This window comes from Carettochelys insculpta, chromosome 22, assembly GCF_033958435.1.
Source record: "Carettochelys insculpta isolate YL-2023 chromosome 22, ASM3395843v1, whole genome shotgun sequence".
Classification (NCBI taxonomy): domain Eukaryota; kingdom Metazoa; phylum Chordata; order Testudines; family Carettochelyidae; genus Carettochelys; species Carettochelys insculpta.
In genome coordinates this window covers 2,534,091-2,560,237 of record NC_134158.1, presented here as the reverse complement: position 1 = coordinate 2,560,237, position 26,147 = coordinate 2,534,091, and the positions used below count along the sequence as shown (strand labels likewise).

The window sequence follows — 26,147 nt, the reverse complement described above, 5'->3', positions numbered from 1 at the left end:
CAAAGTGAGAACAGATGTGTGTTGTTTCCACACCTCAGTGATCTCTGCGCACTCCTGTGTCTGTCACTCCTGGCAGTGGGAGCTCCTTGGGTCAGAGACTGGCACATCGTGAGCTGCGCCAGAGCTGAGGAGCAGCAGGAACGTTACAGAGGGAGCTCGCAGAGACCCTGCCAGGCCGGCTGCCCAATAACCTTCATGCTAAAGGATTCCTGTGGCCAAATTTTAAACTTTGAACTCTCTGCTGCCGCCCCGGTTCGCAGCCGGCCTTCGCCGTTGGGCAGGCTGGAGCCGGGCTGGTCCTCAGTCCTGTGAGATTCCGTCCAGGTTTGGCTGAGACAGAGAGTGTTATATTCACCACAGCCCGTCTCTCTCCTGAGTCCCCGGAGAGGTGCCAGCCCTGACACAGTCACCAGACAGGCCCAGATGCCAGTCTGCCAGCCACAGCCTGCCCGGTGCTGGGGGATCAAGGAGCTGCTGGAGCAGCTGTGTGTGAGGGGGATGGGAAGCTGGGCAGGTCCCAACGGCCACTGCCCCCCATGACCGGAGAAGTTGGAGCCCCAGTCTGGCATCCCCGCTACATAGGCACATGGGACCTGGGAGCTTGAGACAAAACCTGGCTGTGGTGATGGGAAACTGTCTGAGGCCTTGAGTAATATTTGGCAGTCTGGAAACACGATTCTGATATGAATCATAGAATCCCAGGGCGGGAAGGGACCTCAGGGGGTCATCTAGTCCAGCCCCCTGCTTCACGCAGGATCAACCCCCAACTAGGTCATCCCAGCCAGGACCTTGTCCAGCCGGGACTGAAAAACCTCTAGGGTTGGAGATTCCACCACCTCTCTAGGCAACGCATTCCAATGCTTCACCACCCGCCTGGGGAAGGAGTTTCTCCTAATATCTAACCTACACCTCTCCCTCTGTAACTTCAGACCATTGCTCCTTGTTCTGCCGTCTGACACCACTGAATGCTCTGGACTGAGTTGAGTCCAGAACTGCTCTATGAACTGTAACCCCGCACACAAGACACTGGGGACTTACTTTAAACTAGGTTTGTCGGGGGAAGGTGACACAAGCCCTGAGGTAAGTGGGGAAGGAGGAGGGAACAATCAAGTGGGTTTCCTGGGTGAAGAGGAGAAAGTGGGACCATCGGCCACTTCTCTAAGATGCTTGTTCACTGATGCCAGAAGCCTGGGGAACAAACAGGAAGAATTAAAGGCCCTGGCACAGTCACACAAGTATGAGGTGGTTTGAATAACAGAGACTTGGTGGGACGATTCGCATAACCGGAGCACGGTCATGGAAGGGTGAAAACCGTTTAGGAAGGACAGACGGGAGAAAAGGAGGAGGAGTTGCGTTGTGTGTGAGGGAGCAGTGTGAGTGCTCAGAGCTCCAGTGTGAGGAAGGAGAAAATCCAGTTGAGTGTTTTTGGGTTAAGCTTAGAGGTGGAAGTACCAGAGGTGATGTTGTAGTCGGTGTCTGCTATAGGCCGCCAGATCAGGGAGAGGAGATAGATGAAGCTTTCTTCAGGCAGCTTAGTGAAACTTCCAAATCACAGGCCCTGGCTCTCATGGGAGACTTTAATCATCCAGACATTTGTTGGGAGACCAATACAGCGGCACACAGACAATCCAGGAAGTTTTTGGAGAATGTTGTGGATAACTCCTTGGTACAAGCGCTGAAGGAACCGACCAGGGGCCGTGCGCAACTTGACCTGCTGCTCACAAACAGGAAAGAACTAGTAGAAGAAATAGAAGTGGGAGGGAACCTGGGCTGCAGCGCCATGAGATCGTAGATTTCAGGATCCGGACAAAAGTAAGAAAGGTGAGCAGTAATATACAGACCCTTGATTTCGGACTTCAATTCCCTGAGAGACGGGATGAGCAGGATCCCTTGGGAAATGCAGATGAAGGGGAAAAGAGTTGAAGAGAACTGGCAGTATTTTAAAGTCTTACTGAAGGCACAGGAACAAACCATCCCGCTGCATAGTAAGAAATGCAAACATGGCAGGCAACCAGCTTGGCTTAACAGGGAAATCCTTAGTCAGCTTAAATTCAGAAAGGATGCATACAAGAAATGGAAACGAGGACAGTTGACTGAGGAGGAGTATAAACATACGGCTGGAGAATGCTGGGCAGTAATCAGGAAAGCGAAAGCACAATTGGAACTGCAGCTGGCAAGGGATGTGAAGAGTAACAAGAAGGGTTTCTACAGGCATGTGAACAATAAACAGGTTATCAGAGAAGGTGTGGGGCCGTTACTGGACGAGGGAGGTAACCTAGTGACAGATGATGCCGGAAAAGCTGAAGTGCTCAATGCTTTTTTGGTCTCAGTCTTCACGGACAAAAATCAACTCCTACACGACAGTCCTAGACAACGCAGTATGGGAAGGTGGAGGGCAGCCATCTGTAGGGAAGGAACAAGTTCTGAGCTAGCTAGAAAAACTAGGAGTACACAAGTCCATGGGTCTGGGTTTAATGCACCCCAGGGTACTGAGGGAATTGGCAGAGGTCATTGCTGAACCTTTGGCCATTATCCTTGAAGACTCTTGGAGATCAGGGGACATATCGGATGACTGGAAAAAGGGAAATGTAGCGCCCATCTTTAAGAAAGGAAAGAAGGACAATCCAGGGAACTATAGACCTGTCAGCCTTACCTCAATCCCTGGGAAAATAATGGAGGGAATCCTCAAGGAATCCATTTTGGAGCACTTGGAAGAGGGGAAAGTCATCAAAAGTAGCCAACATGGATTCACCAGGGGCAAGTCCTGCCTCACCAATCTGATCAGCTTCTATGACAAGGGAACAGGCTCTGTGGACATGGGGAAGTCAGTGGATGTGATAGACCTTGGCTTCAGCAAAGCTTTTGATGCCGTCTCCCACAACATTCTTGTCTGGGGCTTGTTTGTCACCAGGCGTTACCAACCAAGACAGGATGAGGACTCATTTTGGGCTTGTTTTGAAATGGGCTTTACTGGATTTTTTGGGGCTTGTTTTATTTTTATCTCATGTGAGTTGGACAGTCCTTGGCTAGCCAGCCGCTCTGGCCACCTTCCCCATCCTGAACAAGGAAGTGTATCTTGTCAGTGAGCCCATGACCAGAGGAAAGCACTAGGACCTGGGCAATGGCTGAGCCAAGTGTGCGTTCATTACAGTCACACACCAGTGCAAGGCATGGGGAGCACGAGAGGTCACAAACATCCAGTGCCATGGGCAGAAGGGCCAAGGGCCAGAGCCTCTGGGCAGCCCAGTGACTAACGGGGGGATGGGGGGCAATCCAAGGTCGTGCTGCTCCCCACTTCCCAGACACGTCACTTGGGGAGGGACCGTCCCTGCACCCAGCAGGAAGGCCGAGCAACTCGGCCAGGAGCCAAGGGAGCGGAGCAGGGTGGGGCTGGTTCCCGCCACGGGGGCAGAGGGGAGGTTGTCTGACTAAGGGTGACGTGGGGAGCCATTACAGGGCTCATTGGCTCCATTCAGTGACTGAGCTAGGGGGAAGCCAATGACAGTCACCCAATGCCGGGCCGGGCGTTCCACGTTCTCTCGTTCACGCACAAACAGTTCCACGCCTTTGCGAAAGGTGTAAGTAGCTTTTGTGTGCGTCTCTGGGTGTGAGCGAGAGCAGGGGGAGCTGGTGCTGTCTGGGGAACCCCCCGAGAAAGGGACTCCAAATATGCCACCCGAGCTCTGCTCCAGCCCCTGGGGCAGATCACCGTTTTCCAGCCACCCGCCCACCGCCTGCAGGTTTGAAACCCCTGCGGCCCCTCAGAGCAGCTGCAGCTCCCACAGGCTGACACAGCTGAATGCTGCAGTGACGTGAGCGGAAGCCGTCTGACATTGTTAAACCAAAGCACTTCTGAGCTTCTTGTGCCTACGACGTTTGTACTTGAACGGTTCGGCCAACTCAGCAGAACAAAACGTGGAAACGCCAGGCCTCCCACTGGGATGGAAATCGGATTCTTGCTCAGCCCCAGAGGTTTCCTTCCTCCACCTCCTCACTGGTATCAGGCTGCTTTAGTGCCAACAGGTAAACGAGGGCTCCAGCCAATAGCCCAAACGCGCCAGCCTGGCAGCGATGGGGCTGACAGACCATCTCACTCACCACTGCACGGGACTATTTACACTACGTTGATATTTTGTACCTTAGGCTCAGCATCCTTGGTTGTGTTACTGATGTTGTGTATTATTGGGTCCAGGGATGTGTGACTGAGTCCGTATTTGGGGTCAGGAGCCTCTTCACGGACATGAACGACGTGACTTCCCGTCAGCTGCTTCTTCTCAGCCCCTGATTCTCTGAGGTTTCCTCTCTCTGCAGGTACATGAATTGAGGGTTATTTACCTTCCATTTTCTGATGGGAAAAATCCCAACCCCTGTTACCCATCCCCCTTCCCAGCGGACAAGCTGCAGGAGCTTCTCTGACTACAGTCCGTCGCCTTCAGCTCAGCTACAAACCTCCCACCCCACAGACCTCTCGCCCTCAGTGCCAGCGATAGCTGGGCTGCTTCCTGTCTGCTGCTGAGCTGTGTCACTGGCAATGGAGAGTGAGTGAAATCTGATGCAAACTTCCAACATCTTATGGATAATGACCCCCATCTGCCCACCCTCCCATTGTGATGAGGAATTTGGCACCAACTGCCCCTTTGACTTCACTGGGATTTTCTTTTCCTCAACACGGCTGAAAATCTGCTGTCTGGTACCTCAGCTGGGTGCCCAGAGTCAGGGGCACTTCTGCAAATTAGGGTGTAAGTGTCCTTAAAGGCGGGAAGGGAAGGCGCTAATGACCGCTTAGTTCTGGGAGCAGTGGGGTGACGAATACATATGTGGCCCCTTTACTACAGTAGCCCCTGAGCCTTACTGGGAACATCCTGGTGCTGGAATCCAGCCCTAAAGACTACAACTCCCATGATGCTTTGGGAAAACACCTGTTCTCATGCAGCAATGCTGGGTGCTGGGCAGACCCATGGCAGTCTGTTAACCCCTCTTCTTGTACGTTGCTAAGTAAGGGAGCGTTAACGCTAACTGAAGTACGTTAGATGTCTGTAATTTCTAATAGTTATTTTGGAGAGGGATTCATGCCACAGGTTAGTATTAGGTTGGGTTTCTTCCTGGAGGTTCCCAAGGCTGCGCACACTCCGAGTGTGTAAAGGGGTTAAGTGTAGAGGTGGAAGCAACAGAGGTGATGTTATAGTTGGTGTCTGCTACAGACTGTCAGGTCAGGGAGATGAAGACTTTCTTCAGACTACTCAGAGAAGCTTCCAAATCACAGGTGCTGGTCCTCATGGGAGATTTTAACCACCCAGACATTTGTTGGGAGATCAATACAGCAGCACACAGACAACCCAGGAAGCTTTTAGAGAATGTTTTGAATAACTTCTTGGTACAAGTGCTGAAGGAACCAACCAGGGACCATGCCCAGCTTGACCTGCTGCTCACAAACAGAGAAGAACTACTAGGAGAGATAGAAGTGGGTGGTAACCTGGGCTGGAGTGACCATGAGATGGTAGATTTCAGCATTCAGACAACAGGAAGAAGGGCAAGCAATGAAATACAGACCCTTGATTTCCGAAGAGCAAACTCTGACACCCTGAGAGAACTGATGAGCAGGATCCCTTGTGAAATGAAGATGAAGGGGAAAGGTGTTCAGGAGAACTGGCAGTATTTTAAAGAGGTCTTATTGAAGGCACAAGGACAAATGCAAAGTGCTCCACTTAGGAAGGAACAATCAGTGTTACACATACAGAATGGGAAAGGACTGCCTAGGAATGAGCACAGCAGAAAGGGATCTAGGGGTTATAGTGGACCACAAGCTAAATATGAGTCAACAGTGTGATGCTGTTGCGAAAAAGGCAAACCTGATTCTGGGCTGCATTAACAGGTGTGTTGTGAACAAGACACGAGAAGTCATTCTTCCACTCTGCTCTGCGCTGGTTAGGCCTCAGCCGGAGTATTGTGTCCAGTTCTGGGCACCGCAGTTCAGGAAGGATGTGGAGAAATTGGAGAGGGTCCAGAGGAGAGCAATGAGAATGATCAAAGGTCTAGAGAACATGACCTATGAAGAAAGGCTGAAAGAACTGGGCTTGTTTAGTTTGGAAAAGAGAAGATTGAGGGGGGACAGGCTCGCAGCTCCCGCTTGGAAATCCACGGTCTTCCTGTTACCTAATTCTGGTGCACCTGAGCCCAGCAGCCAAAGCGGAGCAGTGAGAGGCATTGTGGGTTTCACATGGGACACCTCTGGGGGGTTAATCAATTCACTTTTAAGACATAGCGCTTCCACATTGGCCTTTAATCGAGCTTCTGAATTCGAGCCTGACTGCAATTTTCTAACATTGATATTTGTCCTCCCTAAATCGAGCTAATGGTACCTACAGTGAAAACAGTCACATGGTAAAATCGAGCTAACTGCCTTACATTCCTATTTAGCTCATAGCAGCCTAAGTCGGACCTTTGAAAGGTATATAAATTCTTATTGGCAACTCATCCTCAATTTTTCAGACCAATTCAAGCCCACCGGCCCCCACCCCTCTTCTCAGACAAGTGCTCCGTCCCATCGGTCTCCTGAGGCTCAGCACACACTCCCGCCGCTGAAACTTGCTTTCTCCGCAGCAGTGACATGGGGTCACGCCGGCGTCATGCAAACATTTACTGAAACTGCTGACACCTCCTGTGTCCTCTACCAGCCATGTAGTCCCAACCGAGCGTGGCACCCCTGGCCTTTATTACTCCAGGGAACTCCTCTGCACAGAGCTGAACTAGGGAATACTGGGTAAGAACTCCTGGTGATTAAATCCCCCTGTGCAGAATGACAGAATTACCTGGAACGTGCTCACCAGCTGGCCCAGACATTGACCTGTCATAAAAGCCTTAAACCAGTGGCAGTTTAGGTGGGCCCTATTTTATTTATGATTTGATGGTGTCATCACTCTGGAACCAAAACCGGCTAGGCCAGCACCTTGTCCCCGTGATATGGCACAAATCCACAAGCCAGAAACTAGCCCTCGTGCTCAGATCTTGTAACTTTCCTAGTACAGGTTGAATCTCTAATCACACACATAATCCAGAGTGGTTTTAGTTAGCTGGCTGACACATATCATCGATGTGGCCAACTTTCCTGTAGTCCCTTAAAGTTTGTTTACAGCCACTAGTCCTGGCTCTCAGTGGGCATTTAGCTGAAATTTACCTCTAAATGTCTTCTAAGAGCCCAGTAAGCAGTGGGAGTGTTGGTAAGGCTGATAGACAATAGTGACTTCCCATGGTCCAGCAAATTCTCTCATCCGGCACCAGTCAGGTCCCAAGGGTGCTGGATTAGAGAGGTTCAACCTGTACAGCTGTTCATGTGGCTATACTCGAATCAATAATCTTTGCCTGAGCCTCAGGAATTGCACCTGATGAACAAATTAGTAACAAGCAACTGCACAACTCCCAGGAAAAGGCCACCATGTTGGTGACTGGCTCCGGGTCACCCCAAGATGAGTGACCATCTCGGTGGTGGTGCTGTGCCATGCCCTTCCCTCACCAGCACCTGGGAGCATTAGTACTGAACCATTCATTCCCTCTCCTCTGGGTAGTCCCGGATGCACCCACAATACGGCCGTTCATCGCCTGTGCAATGTTTGTGCCAGTACCACGGCCCCGCACCGCGAGCCCTGGAGGCTCCTTCATCTCTTGGCCATCTCGTCTCAGCCTGGCTGGCTCTTGTCACAGACTTGGTTGTATAATCTCTGGAGTCCGACAACTGTGCGACCTTTGCACGGCAGTGAAACGCTTTGCCATAGCGACCGGCTTCGGCCCCAGCACAGGCCTCCAGCCCTCGGCAAAGACAGCCCGGCTGGGGCTGAGCCATGCGATCTACGGCGCTGGCTCTCCCTGCTCAGGTCTTGCTCCCACCTGCCACTCCTCTCCTCGGAAGCCGAGCCCACCGCCCAGCTGCCTCTCAGTTTGCCCTCCGGCCTGCCTAGCACGCTGGGCCTCTGGTACCCCCCCCGAGGGGCTCCTGGCTCGTGCCCTGGCCCAGATGTGATGCAAAGTCACAGTGCTGATCTCAGGAGGAGCGTGTGGCAAACAGGCTGTAAGGAAAAGGGGGTGTCTAAGAACGGACATTTCCTGTGACTGCCCCACGCCCCAACCGCAGCAGAGTAACAGAGAGCCGACTGGCCGCGTCTCTGAGAGCATAAGGAAGCGGAGAACAAGGGGACTCTCATTAGGGTCGGGTAACAGGGGAAAGTGCAGCATTCCCCTGGACAATGGACGACCACCTGGGCTGGTGCAGGGATGGCCTGAGCCACGGACTGAGCTCCCAGGTCTCTCCAGTTCAGCTGCTGGCTCTGGCATGTTGCATGGAGGGGCTGATCACTCCTGGTAACTCCATAACCCCTCACCCCCCAAATCTTTAAGCACAGACCCCAGACCCCGTTTCTTACCTTCGTGTCCCCGTAACTCTCCCTTCATGTCAATGTCCCTTCCAGGGACGTCAGGTTCACATGGCTGCGGCTGAGAAGCTGCATCTTCAAACCTGAACACAACAATTACTCTCATCAGTATCCACGTTTTTTATCCATGAACACAACAACGTCCTGGGGGTAGTGCTGGGGGTGAAAGTAACCTAAGTTTCTTCCAGGTATTGTGATATCACACAGGTACCCTTGTGGGGGGAGCTCAGGGCTGGGTGTGGAGGGGTTGTGATGTGACAGTACCTGTAAGAAATGTCAGTATGGGGTGGAGATGGGGGGATCAGGGCAAGGGGTTTGCTGTCTGTCTGTCTGTCTATCTGTGCCTGTGCCTGGGTCAGGGCAGGGGTGTGTAGGGCAGAGTGGGGAGGCAGAGAGGGACTTGGCCCTGGCGCAGACCCTGCCCCAGCTGTGCTGCCCCTGTGCTGTGAGGACAGCACGCATTGGCCTGGGAAGGGAACTAGGGTTGCAAGAGAGCCCTGAGCGCCTGGCCCAGTGCCGGCATCTGATCCCAGCTGCCAGACTCGCGTGCCTAGAACTTTGCTCCTGGCCTCAGCTCGGGGGTCAGGGTGCGGGGGGAGAATGGGGTTCAAGGAGGCTGGATCAGAGCCTGGCCCCCAGCTGCCACTTTCTTCCTGGTGCACCACACCAGGGTGCGCTGGCTTACCCTCACCCTTGGGGAGAGCAGGAAGTACCGTTAAACCACAAAGCAGATGGGATTTAGCAGAGATGCTGGGGCCAGATCACTATATAGTGATACATACCAATCTCTTTCACTGTTCGCTTTCCTCTCTGGACTCGCACACTTTCCTGCTGCACTCAAGCCACAGGTTGGCACAGAGCTGGCCTCTGTGCGAGGCTCCCTGCTGCCAGCTGTGCCTCCGACCCATTTGGACACTTGTCCATGGGCTCTTTGGTCCAGCAACATCCATGGTCCAGCAGGAGGTTCACAGAACCACCGATTCCAAGGGCGGGAAGGGACCTCAGGAGGTCACAGAGTCCAGCCCCCTGCCCAAAGCAGGATCAACCCCCACTAAATCATCCCAGCCATGACCTTGTGCAGCCAGGACTTAAAACCCTCTAGGGATGGAGAATCCACCACCTCTCTAGGCAACACATTCCAGTGCTTCACCACTCTCCTGGGGAAACAGTTTCTCCTAATACCCAACCTACACCTCCCCCTCTGTAACTTCAGACCATTGCTCCTTGTTCTGCCGTCTGTCACCACTGAGAACAGCCTCTCTCCATCTTCTTCAGAGCCCCCTTCAGGAAGTTGAAGGCTGCTATCAAATCGCCCCTCACCCTTCTCTTTTCTCACCCAGCTTCTCATAGGTCATGTGCTCCAACCCTCTACTCATTTTCATTGCCTCTGCTGCACCCACTTCAGTGCATCCGCACCCTTTCTATAGTGGGGGGGCCAGAACTGGATGCAATACTCCAAATGTGGCCTCACCAGTGCCAAATAGAGGGGAATAATAACTTCTCTAGATCTGCTGGAAATGCTTCTCCTAATGCACCACGATATGCCGTTAGCCTTCTTGGCTACAAGGGCACACTTGGTTCATATCCAGCCTCTCATCCAGTGTAATCCCCAGGTCCCCAGATTCAACTTGTACTGTGGCAGAAAAGCAAAATGACTCCATATGCCAGAGGAACAAGAGAGAACTAACATCTCATGCTGCCTCACCCTTTCAAGTTCTCTCTGCACTGGGGCAGGTATGGAGTAGGAACTTCCTCCCCACCCCCACCCCCGAAATTCCTCCCACAACACCAGGAATGGCAGACACTTACCTTCGCCCCTGGCCTTTTGTATCCACCTGCAATGGAAAAAGGAGACCAACATGCAGGTGCAGTTCTACAATCAGGTTTCCGCATGACCCAGTGGAGATTAATTTCTGCAAATCAGGTTGTAAAACATTGTCTGAAGCCCCCTCCTGTCTCCTCCCACAGCAAGAACTTTGCTTTGGATCTTTGTTAGGAAGGACTTTGGCATAGTTACACCGTACGGGCCTAGAGGCAGTCCTGTTATGTTTGTCAGCATTGCTGGTGGGACTGGCCAGCTCCTGAGCCCAGCCAGGCAAACCACAGCTGCCTCCTGCCAGCGTGTGGGGTGGGAAGGGCTCTGCAGCCTCTGCTCTGGCTGCCATTTCACCCTTTATGGACAGATTGTCCAAACAGCTCAGCTCCCAGTAGCTCCCATTGGCTCCCAGTCCAGGGCTGAGGGGCTATGAGGAGTCTCCATTGTTCCCAAGCTCTCTGGAAAATCTGGCCCCCAGTATAGCATATATGAACTTTCAAAAAAAGAGGACACCCCTGAGAGACAGAGTGTGATGAATAAATGCCCATAAGGGGTTAAACCCAGGGAAAGGGGGTTCTCTGTAGGAAGCAGACAGGTGAGCCAATGGGGAGAGAGGGATCTTTTTCTTAATGGAAAGAGCTGCAGGCTGAGGAGCCTTTGTTCTGTGGCCGGAGCAGGGAGAGACCCATACGCTTAATTCCAGTAAACATCCTCTCCACGTCATAATCAGGACATAGATATGGAAGTGGAAAGGAAATGTTTAGTTAGACACAGTCAGGTTATTTTTATTTTGGGTTTGGTGTGAAACTTCTCAGGCTGGTTGAGGTATTTTTCCCCTGCACTCTGCAACTTCCAAGCTGATTCCCAAGGAAGTAATCCTGTGTGCTCTAACCCGGATGTTTGAGTTGCTCTTATTACCCTCAGCAACCAAGTATGCTTATTTACTTGCTGGGTATTTTTTCATCTTGTCTTGTGAATAAATTACTCTTTAAGGCAATGATTTGATTTTTGCTTCCTAGAGGAGTGTCTGTGTATTTGCATGCCAAAAGCGAAAGGGCAGTTATCAGATTACAGCTAATTTCTTCTCTTTGGGCTCATCTACCCTAGCCCTTCCTTCAAAGGGGATATGCTAATCACCCCAATTGGAGAATAGCAGTGAGGTGCTGCTCTGGATATGCAGCACCTCATTAGCATAATTCCTGCCACGCAAACTTTGAAGTTGTGAACTTTGAAGTGGCAGCAAGCCATGTAGCTGCAGGCAAATTTGAAGTTCCCTTACGCCCAAAACGCTGGGAGTAAATCGGTCGGTACCGATGCAGACACACTCCCTCTCAGGGGTTCCTCTTTTTTGAAAGTTCCACCATGGTAACCCCACCCTGCTATGTACAGAGGTGCCCAAGACTGTGCTTGCAGGGGCGTGTCTCCTCCTCCACCCAGCTCAGAAGTGTATTTGCTGGCACATACAGCCAGGGTGCACCTGTACATTTGCTCAGAGGAGACACACACTCTGCGTACGCTGTTCTGGAGACGCTTTGTTCTGTCTCATTCTGCTGGAATGGAAAATTGCCCTGCAAGTTGCACGTTTCTGCTGCTGTTTGTGTGGCAGAAACATAACTCAGTGTCAGCTGTGCCCTTCCAGGTTACTGAAGCTTCCCCTGTAAAAGCAATGCTTTTGTTTTTGTTTTCCTGTAGAGGAGCTTACCTGGAAAAGAATTGCTGTCTTGTCAGCTAATTTCTGCAGTCTCTTATATTCCTCTTCCCTTGCACTCTGAGGAAAGAGTTTCTTGTCTTTGCTCACAAGCTGGTGCAGTTTCTCATAGGTGGCCTCAGCTCCTTCCAACTGCTTTCTTATTGTTTCCTACAGGAAAAAAAAAAGTTAAAATGATAAAAAAAAACAACAAACCACTTGTTGACGCTGGAAGGTGTTTACATGAGCAGTCAAATGGGTCTTGGTTCTTTAGAAATTTCCTAGCCTGATGAAAGTTGTTTCATTCTCTCTTTCAAGTTAAACAGACGGAACAGTAAAGCCCATTTATGAAGTGCGATAGATGGAAACTGGAACCCACACCCCAAGGCAGCACATCTCATAGTGAGGCCTGATTAGAAAGTCAGCCGTGAGGGCTGAAGGCTTTTCTGAAAGCAAAGGCAGAGACTGTTAGGCAAGATATGTGTGAGAGCGAGCCAGTGAGCCGGGGGAGAATGAGGGGGTGGGTTTGTCTTTCTTTTAGCGTGAGGCAGAGGACACAGGCAGAAGTTAATTAAGCCCTGCAACCTGAAGTCTTCAAAGCCTGATCTGAAGATTTCAGCAACTCCATCCCAGTTTCTGGGTCTATCACTGGAGAGGTGAGTGAGTATCTGTGGTTTATAATAGCAAGGAGGGGTCCTGTGGCACCTTATAGACTCACAGAAATGTATGAGCATGAGCTTTCGTGGGCAAAGACCCACTTCGTCAGATGCAGCTCAGATGTGGTTTATAATGTGCAAAAAGTCAGACTAAAGGTCATGAGGGTGACTAAGATGTCAGGGGCTCCATCAGAGTTTCTGGGTCTATCACCGGAGAGGTGGGTGAGTTTCCATGGCTGACAATGTGCTGAAAGTCGGACTAAAAGATCATGAGAGGGACTACGATAGTTTACAAGACTGAGAAAGTCAGCAGACGGGAGAAACTATTGCCAGCGTGGGATTGCCTAGCCGCAAAACTGCACAGCCTACAGGGACGCAGAACGGCTGAGGAAGCAGCCATGGGACCAGTGGAAGGGAACTGCAGGGTGCTGGTCGTTTGCATTAGCTGCATCTACATGAGCAGCCTTTGTCGACAAAACTTGCCAAGCATGGACGCCGTTCAAGCCCTCTGTTGGGAGTTTGTTGACACAACCCAGCTCTTCAGCCGTCAGCGCTATACCTAGTTATACCTGCTCTGTGTGCGGTGTTTCGTGTGCCAGTTTGCATATATATAATTTCATATGATCTGAAACGGCTCTTTGGGGCTATCACACCCTGCTCTGAGCAGGGGCTGGGGTACGACGGTGTCCCAGAACACTTGGCAGCTGTGGCTAAGGCCAGTGGGTGTATGTTGGGTTGGGGAGGGGTTAGAGACCCTCATACTCTGGCCCTGCCTGTGATTGCTCTTGCGGCTGCTCCTATCACCTGCTCCTCTCTGCTCCCCTGTTCCTGGCTGGCTGCAGCCAGTGGTGGAAGCAAAGCTCAGGTTTATGTTCACTGTAGGAAAAAGCAGCTTCCTGCATTTGAACACTGAGTGAGCTGCACGCAAACCACATCAGACCTGCAAATGTCACCACCCTCTTGCTCTCGCCCTGAGCTGTTGTTCTGCACCATTGCCTCCACTTACCCCACCATACGCCCTGGAAACCATGGCCACGTCTCATAGAATCACAGAACAATAGAACTGGAAGAGACCTAAAAAAGCCATCGAGTCCAGCCCCCCTCTCTAAGCAGGACCAAACCCATCAGATCAGCCCAGCCAGGGCTTTGTTGAGGTGAGACTTAAACACCTCCAGGGATGGAGACTCCACTACTCCCCTGGGTAGACGATTCCAATGCTTCACCACCCTCCTAGGGAAAAAGTTTTTCCTAATGTTCAACCTGGACCTTCCCAATCACAACTTGAGACCATTGTTCCGTGTTCTGCCATCCGTGACCACTGTGAACAGCCTCTCTGCAGCCTCTTTGCAGCCTCCCTTCAGTCAGCTGAAGGCTGTTATCAAGTCCCCCCTCAGTCTTCTCTTCTGCAGATTAAACAATCCCAATTCCCTCAACCTTTCTTCATAGGCCATACGCTCCAGCCCCCTAATTATTTTGGTCGCCCTCCACTGCACCCTCTCCCATGTATCCACATCCTTCCTATCATTGGGGGCCCAGAACTGGACACAGTACTCCAGATGCGGCCTCACCAAAGCCGAATAAAGAGGAATAATCACTTCTCTGGATCTACTGGCAACGCTCCTCTTGATGCAACAACCCTAATATGCCATTAGCTTTCTTGGCTACAACGGCACACTGTTGACTCATGTCCAGCTTCTCGTCCACTACAACTCCCAGGTCCATTTCTTCAAAGCTACTACCGAGCCAGTCGGACCCCAGCCTGTAACAACACTTGGGATTCTTCCGGCCCAAGTGCAGGACTCTGCACTTGTCCTTATTGAACCTCATCAGATTTCTTGCAGCCCAGTCTTCCAATTTGTCTAAGTCACTCTGGACCCTGTCCCTACCCTCCAGCGTATCTGCCTCTCCCCCAAGCTTAGTGTCATCCACAAACTGACAAGCCCCGAGGGAAGAAGATGCATTGAACCTTTTCAGAACTCAGGGCTGTTAGAGGATTTTCCCGTCACCCACTCCCCTGGTTGTTATCACATAGATACAGGGCAAGAGACCAGAAGTCCAAAGTGCAGACAATGTGATGTCATTGGGCTGGCTTCCAGCAGCCCATGTCCTAAACTCTGATACTGTGGAGCCAAGTTTTCCAGTGTCTCCCTCTCCCCATCAGGTATAATTGTACCTGAAATACACACCCACATCCCATCCCTTACAACTTATGGCCCTGTTTTGGTTTGGGGTCTGGGTCTCCATCCCACTTCTGTGATCTCCCACAGGCGGGTCAAAGAGTGAAGTTGCATTCTGGTCAAGACAGCTATTTCTCTGTTTTTTTAGTGTTTTGACTTTTCCTCAAAGCTCCCCTCATCTTTCCTGACTGGTTGCCTGACCTTGCCTTGAGGTATGGAAACAAGACTGTCTTCAAGAGTGTGCATTTGGTTTGGTCACAAACAACATTTACAAAGTCTTCTTTGTTTTTAGTAAGAATTTGTTGTTCACCCATATTGATCATCGGAGGAGATTGGAATGCGAAGGTCAGAACAGATAATGAAGGTTGGAAGAGTCTCATGGGAGGGTTGGGTTACAGAGAAAAAAACAAACAAGGAGAGAAACTACTCGAGTTTGCTACAGAGCATGAGACGGTGATCTGCAACACGAGATTCCCACAAAAGGGCTGTACAAAGTGGACATGGCGATGGAATGACTGGAAGTCCAGGAACATAATGGATATGATTTGGATAAGAAGAAGATGAGTAACATCAGTACAGCAGTGCCGAACTTTCCAAGGAGTGGATCAGGATCCAGACCCCAGTCTAGTGATTGCAAACATCAAGATGAAACTCGAGAAAGTAAAAGACACTTCAAGAAGTGAAGAGTTGCGGTGAGGCAAAGAAGAAATAGGGAACGCATGCACAGCAGTGCTCGAAGACAAGATCAGGAATGGGAGCACAGAGAGAGACCGAGATAAGAGAGGGGAAGGGACAGCCACAGCGATAGAAGAAGCAAGTGAGCAGAGGGTTTCAGCAAAAGAGAAGATCAGTAAGAAGAGGACTACGCAGGAGACGCTGAAGCTGGGCTAAGATAAGAGAATGCTGACGATCAGAAGGGCTGTTTCTGAGAGGGCGGAACAGCGATGTAGAATGAAATGCAACGAGGGAAGGAAAGTGGCCAGAATGAATAAGGCGAAATGGTTAGAGGAGCAGTGTGAAGATACAGAGCACTGTTACAGGGAGTATAAGACCAGGGAGGTGTATGGGATGACCAGGAATATTAACAGGAAGCAGCAGCTGACGCAGATGGTGATCGAAGACGAGAACAAGGAGGTGCTCATGAGCAAGGAGAAGGTTGTGCAGTGATGGACGAGATATTGCACCAACCTATACAAAGCACAGATGGACCCGAGTATTTCAGAGAGACTGACTGAAGACCTGAACAAGTTATTAGCGCTAAGCACTGAGAATGAGACCGATATTTTGAAGGAGGAGCTAAAATGAACTGTGAAATGACTAAAGAACAAGAGCCCTGGAAATGATAAGATCACGGAAGAGATGATCAAATATGGTGGAAAAAGTGTTATTCAGGAAATACACCGACTATGTCATATAGCGTGAAAAGAAGGGAAGACACCCAAGGAATGGACAAGATTCTTGCTGGTGACAATACATAAGAAAGGGAGTGGGTGGAGTGCAAGAACTACAGAATGATTGGCTTGCCCTAACGAGTCATCCAGGCGAGGTGCTGCTGATGATACTGACGGAGAGACTGAGATCAGAGATGGAACATCTAGGCTACGTCTACACGTGCAGCCAACATCGAAATAGTCTATTTCGATGAATAACGTCTACACGTCCTCCAGGGCCGGCAACATCGATGTTCAACTTCGACGTTGCTCAGCCCAACATCGAAATAGGCGCAGCGAGGGAACGTCTACACGTCAAAGTAGCACACATCGAAATAGGGATGCCAGGCACAGCTGCAGACAGGGTCACAGGGCGGACTCAACAGCAAGCCGCTCCCTTAAAGGGCCCCTCCCAGACACAGTTGCACTAAACAACACAAGATACACAGAGCTGACAACTGGTTGCAGACCCTGTGCCTGCAGCATAGATCCCCAGCTGCCGCAGAAGCAGCCAGAAGCCCTGGGCTAAGGGCTGCTGCCCACGGTGACCATAGAGCCCCGCAGGGGCTGGAGAGAGAGCATCTCTCAACCCCCCAGCTGATAGCCGCCATGGAGGACCCAGCAATTTCGACGTTGCGGGACGCGGATCGTCTACATGGTCCCTACTTCGACGTTGAACGTCGAAGTAGGGCGCTATTCCTATCTCCTCATGAGGTTAGCGACTTCGACGTCTCGCCGCCTAACGTCGAAGTTAACTTCGAAATAGCGCCTGACGCGTGTAGACGCGACGGGCGCTATTTCGAAGTTGGTGCCGCTACTTCGAAGTAGCGTGCACGTGTAGACGCAGCTCTAGTGGACAAGCAAGCGGGGTTCAGGAAAGATAGAAGTCCCATACAGCAGATGTTCGCACTAAGAATGATAGTGGAGAAAGCTCAATGAAAGAACAAGAAACATATACGCTTGTTTGTTGATTTCCAGAAGGCATTTGACAGTATAGATGAGAAAGTGACTTGGGTGGAGTTGGAGTCGTATGGAGTGGATAACAGACTAATATGGCTGTTGAAGGATGTCACTGAAAATGTGGAGGCAGTGATGAGAACATGCAGAAAGTTGGGAAGTTAGTTTAGAATGAGTAGAGGTACGAGACAAGGAGATCCGATATTGCCGAGTATCATCTTCATGGGATGAGGATTAACAACTTGAGGTTCGCGGACGATACAGTTATCATTGAGGAAGATGAGGAGAAGCTATCGAAAACAGTGCGGGCGCTAAATGAGGAAGGGAAGTGGTACGGACTGATTATGAACATCGATAAAACAAACACAATGGTATGCAGAGATAAGGAAATAGGAAGGAAGATCCGTGTAGCTGGGATCAAACTAGAGAACGTAGAGAAGCTGAAGTGTCTGGGGAGCACCATGGCATACGATTCAGATTGTAAGAAGGAAAAAGCAACCAGAATAGCGAAAGCAAGAGTGAGTTTGAAGGTGACGGATAAGATCTGGAAAAGCAAAGCAATTAGCTTAGGAACAAAGCTGAGCGTCTTAAAAACGTGTATGCAGCAGCATGTTGCACAGATGTGAGACATGGATGAAAACAGATGATTCAAAGAGAAGAATATTGGTGTTCAAGAGGAGCTGTTACAGAAAGATCCTGAGAATAGGATGGCTGCAGAAGGTAACCCACGAGGAATTATATAGGAAGATACAGCTGAAAGAGAACCAATCACAGCAGCCTCATGGTGCTGACCTTGTGATGGGGTTCAGGGGTCCCCCAGCTCTGCACCCCGCCGGCAGGCAGGAGTGACTCTCACTCAGCAGGAGAACAGCCAGTTTATTAGCCAACAGGACACAGCGTCATACAGAGGAGTCAGTGCAGCCGGCAGAGACACCCAGTCCCATCCATGCTGGGGAGAGGAGGCCCCAAGGGGCCCCAGGAGCTGGGGCCTGGCCCCCTCCTTTGTCTCTCTCTCGCTCTCTCCCAGCCCAGACTCACTGCTTCCAACTCCCAGTTCCAATTCAAACCCCTCCGGCTCCACCTCCCCCTTTGTCTGCAGCCCAGAGGTGTCACCTGGGTGTCAGGTTACCCTCAGCAGGAGCCCCCCACCTTCTGTGAGCCCCTCACACACACACACACACACACACACACACGCACGCACACGTAGCCCCCACTCCACCACAGAGCTCAAGCCATAAAAGCGAGAAATTGCTGCAGGAGGGGACACTCCCCACACAGCCCTTCATGCACCTTCAACATTGTCCAGTGCCCCTGCCGGACTCAGCACCTCCGCTATGAAATGCCTCCCCTCTGCCAAAGGACAAAACAACACACAACACACGGTCACGCAACACATGAGCTACCTCACAATGGGAAGGCAGAACCTTAACTTTGACCCTTGTGGACAATATCTCACCCTATGTGAGATATTCTATGTAAATTATGTAATGTACTAATTTACATATGATCACAGAATCATAGAATTCTAGGGCTGGAAGGGACCTCAGGAGGTCATCTAGTCCAGCCCCCTGCCCAAAGCAGGATCAACCTCAACTAAATCACCCCAGCCAGGACTATGTAAAGCTGGGACTGAAAAACCTCTAGGGTTGGAGATTCCACCACATCTCCTGGTAACACATTCCAGTGCTTCACCACGCTCCTGGGGAAACAGTTTTTCCTAATATCCAACCTACTCCTCTCCCTCTGTAACTTCAGACCATTGCTCCTTGTTCTGCCATCTGACACCACTGAGAACAGCCTCTCTCCGTCCTCTTTAGAGCCCCGTTTCAGAAAGTTGAAGGCTGCTATCAAATCGCCCCTCACTCTTCTCTTCAGCAAAATAAATAAGCCCACATCTCTCAGCCTCTCCTCACAGGTCATGTGCTCAAGACTTCTAATCATTTTCATTGCCCTCTGCTGAACCCTCTCCAATGCATCCACATCCTTTCTATGCTGAGGAGCCCAGAACTGGACACAATACTCCAGATGAGGCCTCACCAGAGCCGAGTAGAGGGGAATAATAACTTCTCTAGATCTGCTGGAAATGCTTCTCCTAATGCACCCCAATAGGCTGTTGGCCTTCTTGGCTACCGTGGCACACTGTTGACTCATATCCAGCCTCTCATACACTGTAACCCCCAGGTCCTTTTCTGCTGCACTGCTACTTAGCCAGTTGGTCCCCAGCCTGTAACAATGCTTGGGATTCTTCCGTCACAAGCACAGGATTCTGCACTTGTCCGTGTTGAACCTCATCAGATTTCTTTTGATCCAATCCCCCAATTTGCTTAGGTCACTCTGGACTCTATCTCTACCTTCTAACGTACCTACCTGACCCCCCAGGCTTCGTGTCATCTGCAAATTTGCTGAGGGTGCAATCAATCCCCTCATCCAGGTCATTAAAGAAGATGTTGAACAGTACTGGCCCTAGAACTGATCAATGGGGCACTCCACTTGAAACCAACTGCCAACCAGACACTGAGTCACTGACCACTACCTGTTGGGCCCATGTGTCAAGCCAGTTTTCTATCCACATTACAGTCCATGTATCCAATCCATACTCTCTTAACTTGTGGACAAGAATGTCGTGGGAGACCGTGTCGAAAGCTTTGCTGAAGTCAGGTATTGCACATCCACTGACCTCCCCACGTCCACAGGGCCAGTTACCTCACCATAGAAGCTAATCAGATTGGTCTGGCAGGACTTGCCCTTGGTGAATCCATGTTGGTTACTTTTGATCACTTTCCCCTCTTCCAAGTGGTCCAAAATGGATTTCTTGAGGATCTCCTCCATGATTTTTCCGGGGACTGAGGTGCAGCTGACCAGTCTGTAGTTCCCTGGATTGTCCCTCTTCCTTTTTTTTTAAAGATGGGCACTACGTTTGACTTTCCCAGTCATATGGGACCTCTCCTGATCTCCATGAGTTTCCATAGATAATAGCCAAAGGTTCTGCAATGGCATTTGCCAATTCCCTCAATACCCTAGGATGCATTAAATCCAGACCCATGGATCTGTGTACATGTGGCTTTTGTAAATAGCTCTTAACTTGTTCTTTACCCACTGAGGGCTGCCCACCTCTTTCCCGTAGTGCATTGCCTAGCGCTGTAGTTGGGGAGCTGACCTTGTCAGTGAAGACCAAGGCAAAAAAATCATTGAGTACTTCAGCTTTTCCAACATCATCTGTCACTAGGTTGCCTCCCTCATCCAGTAATGGCCTCACACCCTGCCTGGTAACCCTATTATTGTTAACATGCCTGTAGAAACCCTTCTTGCTGCCTTTCACATCCCTTGCCAGCTGCAGTTCCAATTGTGCTTTTGCTTTCCTGATTTCTCCCCGGCATTCTCCAGCCATAGATTTATACTCCTCCTTAGCCATGTGTCCAAGTTTCCGCTTTTTATAGGCATCCTTTTTGAGTTTAAGCTCACCGAGGATTTCTCTTGTAAGCCAAGCTGGTTGCCTACCATAATTGCTTGTCTTACTGTGCATCGGTATTGTTTGTTCCTGTGCCTTCAATAAGACCTCTTTAAAATACTGCCAGCTCTCCTGAGCTCCTTTCCCCTTCATCTTAGCTTCCCAAGGGATCCTACCCCACAATTCTCTCGGGGAGCTGGAATCTGCTCTTCTGAAATCAAGGGTCCATATTTTACTGCTCGTCTTTCTGCCTTTTGCCACAATCCTGAATCCACCATCTCATGATCACTGCAGCCCAGGTTGCCCCTTACTTCTATTCCTCCTACCGGCTCTTCCCTGTTTGTGAGCAGCAGGTCAAGCTGTGCATGGTCCCTGGTCAGTTCCTTCAGCGCTTGTACCAGGAAGTTATCGCCAACATTCTCCAAAAACTTCCTGGATTGTCTGTGCGCTGCTGTACTGGTCTCCCAACTAATGTCCAGGTGATTAAAGTCTCCCATGAGAACCAGGGCCTGTGATTTGGAAGCTTCTCTTAGCTGTCTGAAGAAATCCTCATCTACCTCATCTCCCTGATCTGGCGGTGTAGAGCAGACGCCAACCACAACTTCACCTCTGTTACTTCTGCCTCTCAGCTTAACCCAAGGACTTTCAACTGGCTTTTCTCCCTCCTTACACTGGAGCTCTGAGCACTCACACTGCTCCCTCGCACACAGCGCAACTCCTCCTCCTTTTCTCCCGTCTGTCCTTCCTAAACAGTTTTCACCCTTCCATGACCGTGCTCCGGTTATGCGAATCGTCCCACCAAGTCGCCGTTATTCCAACCTCCTCACACTTCTTTGACTGTGCCAGGGCCTCGAATTCTTCCTGATCACCAACTTCTCTTTGTGGTTCACGCACCCTGCTCCAAGCAGTGCCTGAAATCAGATAAGAGTCGCAGAAGACTCGGTAGCTCTGCCTAGTGCAGTGGTCAGCAACCAGCATAACTAGAAGAGCCATTTTTTTCAGTTCGGTAAAAGCTCAATACTCCAAGAGCTGCAATGCATGTGGATATGGGTCGGGCAATCTGTACTTTGTGTAACCCCTTTTCTAAGAGCAGAGCACACAGCGATTTGTAACGCGATGCAGGTTTACAGCCAGGTACTCATGAACTTTTTGCAGATCCCATTTCCTCACACTTCAGGTGTGAGTTTGTCCCCCTGTCTGCCTGACTTTCACTCCCGACCTGTCCCTCTGGAGGGCACCGGGGGGAGTTATCCGGATTTGAGATCCCATATGGTTTGCTAGTTAGAATAGGAGTTGTTCATTTGGGGGCTCTTAGACGTTCCTCATTTAACAAAAACAATCAGGAGGGTTTTTACTTTGCAGTTATAGCAATGGGAGCCCCAAGAAGTCCTTAACAAGCCGCATGTGGCTCCAGAGCTGCAGGTTGCAGACCCCCGGGCTGGGGTAAGGGGATTCATGTGGTTTAGTGGAGACACGCTCCTCACATTTTGACCCTGCCTCTGTTTGCTCCTGCTGCTGCTAATTCTACCCCTTGCTCCTCCCAGGCACCTCCCCCTGGTTAGATCCAGCAGACGGAACAGGCATCAGGGGTTAGATCATCATTTGGGTGTAGAGCAAATCCAGCAAACACAAGTTTCCCGCACTCAGGTTGCACTGTGCCCAGCCCCACCCAGACCTGCAGCACTTTCCTGTCCCCTCACCGGGTGCTGGGCACTTTCTGTGCTACTGCCTTAATTCACACCTCAGCATTCCCTACAGACCACCGCCATGTGTGACACCGGATCGCACAATCCCCAGGGCCCACAGATCTCAGCGCACTGCTGCCGGCCCAGCCCACAGAGCTCAGCGCTGGAGTGCAGCGTGATGGATCTCACACGGTGAATGTTCCCCTCTTGTGGTATCACAGTGAGAGCTCTGGTAACCTGCTCCAACTGGTCCCTTCCCCACTCGCTGCAGCTACACCTAAACCAGCACATGCAGAGAAATCTGCAGTTCACATCTGTGGAGCATCACACAACTCGTGGTACGTGCGTCCTCTGTCTTCATGTCTCTGTGTCATGGACTCAGCTGCTCTGACCCATCCCCAGGGTTAACTGATCTCCAAAGCAGAGGGGACAGTAACTCAACATTTCCTACCGGTACTGTCATATCAAAAGGGCCGTGTTTCCAGCAAGGGGGGTCCTCCAGCAAGGAGGGTGGGGGGATTATATGACGGCTTTTGCTCTGCAGGCCATGTGCACCAGAATCGATCTCCCAGCCCCCTCGCTGAGTGCGCTGACAGTTCTTACCTGCAATGCCCTTTGCAGGCGTTACAGTTTAGCCTCCCAACATGCCTGTGGCAGAGGGAGACCATAGACAGTGAGACACAAAGCCAAGGCGGTCCCACAGCGAGAGGGCAAACGAGCCGGCACAGAACACGGGAATCCCGAATCACACTCAGCCCCTGAACCGGGTCCCCCGGCCTCTCTGGTGACTCACTCCCCGCTTCTGTGCAGCACAGATTAGGGCTACCACATTTGACCTTCCTACAAAGAGGACACCCTGCGAGGGAGCGTGTGTGTATCAGTATCTACCCACTCACCCCGTATCAATGTACTGGACATACCACAACCCGTAAATACACCCTGAGTTGGTAGATACTGATACAGACACACTCCCTCTTCTGGGGAAGTTCACAGATGTAACCCCAGCACAAACCGTATCTTTGTGCATTTAAATGGTTAGGCGGCTACATTACCAATGGTGCCTGTGAGAGCTCTGCATGTATTCCTGGCACTTGCCTGTGAAAATGAAGGCATCAGGACCGCCTGTGTTTGCGCACACAGATCTCTGCTTGCCCTTGCTGGACACATGGCCCTTTGCACTAGAAGGGAAAACATGGTTCACCCTGAATTCCAATAAAACAGCGATTCCCAAGCTGTGGGTCAGGACCCAAACACGGTCACGATTAGCTTTGTTTAGGGTCACCAGCAGCTCGGAGCTGCATGTGGCTCCGAAAGGGGCCATTTGCAGCTCCTTAATGAGCCACATCCAGCAGCTATCGCTATCAAGAGAGAAGCAATTCTGCATTAAAGAACTTTGATATCTGTAGCCATCCCTGGCAAGCCACTTAATAGACTCTTGCATAAGCAATTTTCACCCCCTCTTCCCTTCCTCTCTTTCACTCCCTTCTGTTCTATGTAGCTGATTTGTCAGTTCTCACTTTTGTTGTATCTCCCCCCAGCCCCTGAGACTCAGCCAGCCCCTCCAGCCTCTGAGTGTGACCCTCCTAGCCCCCAGCCCCTGAATGTGACTCCCCCCAGCCCCTGAATGTGACCTCCCTGAGTGTGGCTCCCCAGCCCCTCCGGCCCCTGAGTGTGGGGTTTAAGCTGGGGGAGTGGAGGGTGGAGCAGTTTGTAGATGAGGGTCTTTCCCCCACCACAACTCAATCAACCATAACAATAAAATAATAATTGTCTATAATAAAAGTAGTGTTATTATTGTATTATTATTTATATATTTCCCCCTTCTATGAAATAACCACTATATGGAAACATGTGGGGCACAATTTTATATTCTTGCCTCAGCGCAAAATTAGCTAGTTACGGCACTGCCCCCCGCCCCCCTCAGGCTTTTGAATTGCTGTGGGTCACCAAGTCTTCCTGCATTGTCAGAACAGGTCCCCATCTGCAAAAGGTCGGGAACTGCTTCAATAAGCAAAGGAAATAACTGTTCTCTACCTTGTAGTCCTCGACCGCCTCCTCAATGAGAACCACCATGTGGCCACGGTGAGGCCTGGACTCTTTGCAGTAAAGACAGATGGGGCTTTTGTCATCTTTACAGTAGAATTTCAGAGGCTCCTTGTGTGTCTCACACTTGGGGACTTCTTCCTCTCCTTGTGATGCTGACAACTGCCTCACTGAGTCCACAATATTCTTCAGCTCCCTGTTTGGCTTCAAGTTTTCCTTGCGGAACTTCTGCCTGCACAGGGGACAGACATCGGTGATCTCCCCTTCCTCGCAGAGCTGCGTGATACAGTCTTGGCAGAAGCTGTGTCCACACTCCGTAGTCACAGGGTCTTGAAATAAATCCGAACAAATGGAACAAATCAGCTCAGCTTTATTCACTTGCACAGGGTGTGCAGCTGCCATGGTTCTTGTTAAGAGAGGACAAACGAGATCCTCGTCACCCCTGCGCACCCCGCAGTGTGTTTGTCTCACAGCAGGAAGGCGCCTCGCTCCTCGAAGACGTGTCAGACCAAATGTCCCTGCTGTATTTGCATTAGCCCCGTTCCAGGAAGCTGCTCCCAAGACACTGAACCTTTGCTCTCTTAGCAGCACAGATAAGCTTCCCCATATCACTGAGAGCTCCTCCCTGAGGGACCATGGGAGGGGCACATCGGTGCTGGGAAAGTTACCCATTTTTTGCAGTAGTTTCCCACATAAGATCCATCTCACCTCTGAACTGGTGCTGAAACTGGCCCAGCTACCCACATCGACATCATACAAACCGTTTCCAGCTACGCTCCAGGCAGTGGGACAGGGTCCATCCACACTGGCCAAGCACCCTGCTTCAGGGGCTAACGGCGCTGCAAAGTTTCCCCAGAAATGCTTTTCTACGCAGTGCTCCAGCAGGGCTAGTTAGGTGGCGTCTCTGCCGTGTGCACCGGGCTGTAGCCAGGCCCCAGCTACCTACGCTGACGGAGGAATTGATCTGTGAAGTGGGGCAGAGACACAAGCCTGGAACATCGCAAACCCGGTGTCCTCAGTGCCCCACTAGAGGCACGTACAAAGTATTCACCCACAGAAAGCTTTGCCAAGCTGCAGTTCAGGTCCCTGCTCCATAGCAGGGGCCTCGGCTTCCTGCAGCTGGGTGGGAGTCAGTCCCTCAGCCACAACTGTTAGATCCTGTAGCAGGAAATGCTCCGTTCATGGTGTCGCCACATCCCCCCTCAGTACGTGTGAGTTTGAGAAGGAAGCCAACCACAGACTCATGAACACCTGGGAACGCAGTTACAGGACCTGCTTCACACTCAGCACAGCCCAGCCCAGCCCTGCCTCGCCTAAGGCCTGGCCTTCTCTCCCACCCACCCTTGATGGTGCGCCCCATCTCCATGGGTTCTTCCTTGTCTGGAGTCTTCCGAGCCCCCCAGGGTCTCCTCTAACCACTTTGGATACTTCCCGCTGAAGGTTTTTTTTTCTCTCTCTCTCTTTTCCTGGACTGCACTTCTCTCTAGAGAGGGTCAAATTTTTTTCACCTCCGTAAATATTTTAAGCGAAAACTAAGGAAAGTATTTTGTCAGCATTTTCAGTGGAAAACTGACTTTTCACAGAGTAAATGCATCGACCCAAGCCAAATGTTTGACCGAAAATCCTGCTGAAAATAATATAGATGGATAGATAGATAGATAGATAGATAGATAGATAGATTACCAGAATGCAGAAAGCTGAAATGTTTTGGAGATGTGCTGATTTTCACTTGTCACTGATATCTGTGTATCTGTCTATCTATCTGAGGTTAAAGAGTATTTTAGAAGACCACACAGGCCATTCCCCTCACTGTGCAGGAGGGGAG

The 26,147-nt window shown here is 50.8% G+C and overlaps 1 protein-coding gene across 1 annotated transcript in view; it reads right to left on the bottom strand.

Annotated features, from left to right (window-relative positions):
* The window catches only part of LOC142024614 (E3 ubiquitin-protein ligase TRIM58-like), a 29,217-nt gene extending 4,493 nt beyond the window's left edge, over positions 1-24,724 (bottom strand). The window contains exons 1-5 of the mRNA XM_075016750.1: positions 24,314-24,724; positions 11,942-12,097; positions 10,233-10,258; positions 8,415-8,506; positions 3,510-3,601 (exon numbers count right to left, since the gene is read on the bottom strand). Coding sequence (XP_074872851.1) covers positions 3,510-3,601; positions 8,415-8,506; positions 10,233-10,258; positions 11,942-12,097; positions 24,314-24,724 — 777 coding nt within the window. The remainder of the gene's footprint in view (positions 1-3,509; positions 3,602-8,414; positions 8,507-10,232; positions 10,259-11,941; positions 12,098-24,313) is intronic.
* Between the last annotated feature and the right edge of the window lie 1,423 nt (positions 24,725-26,147).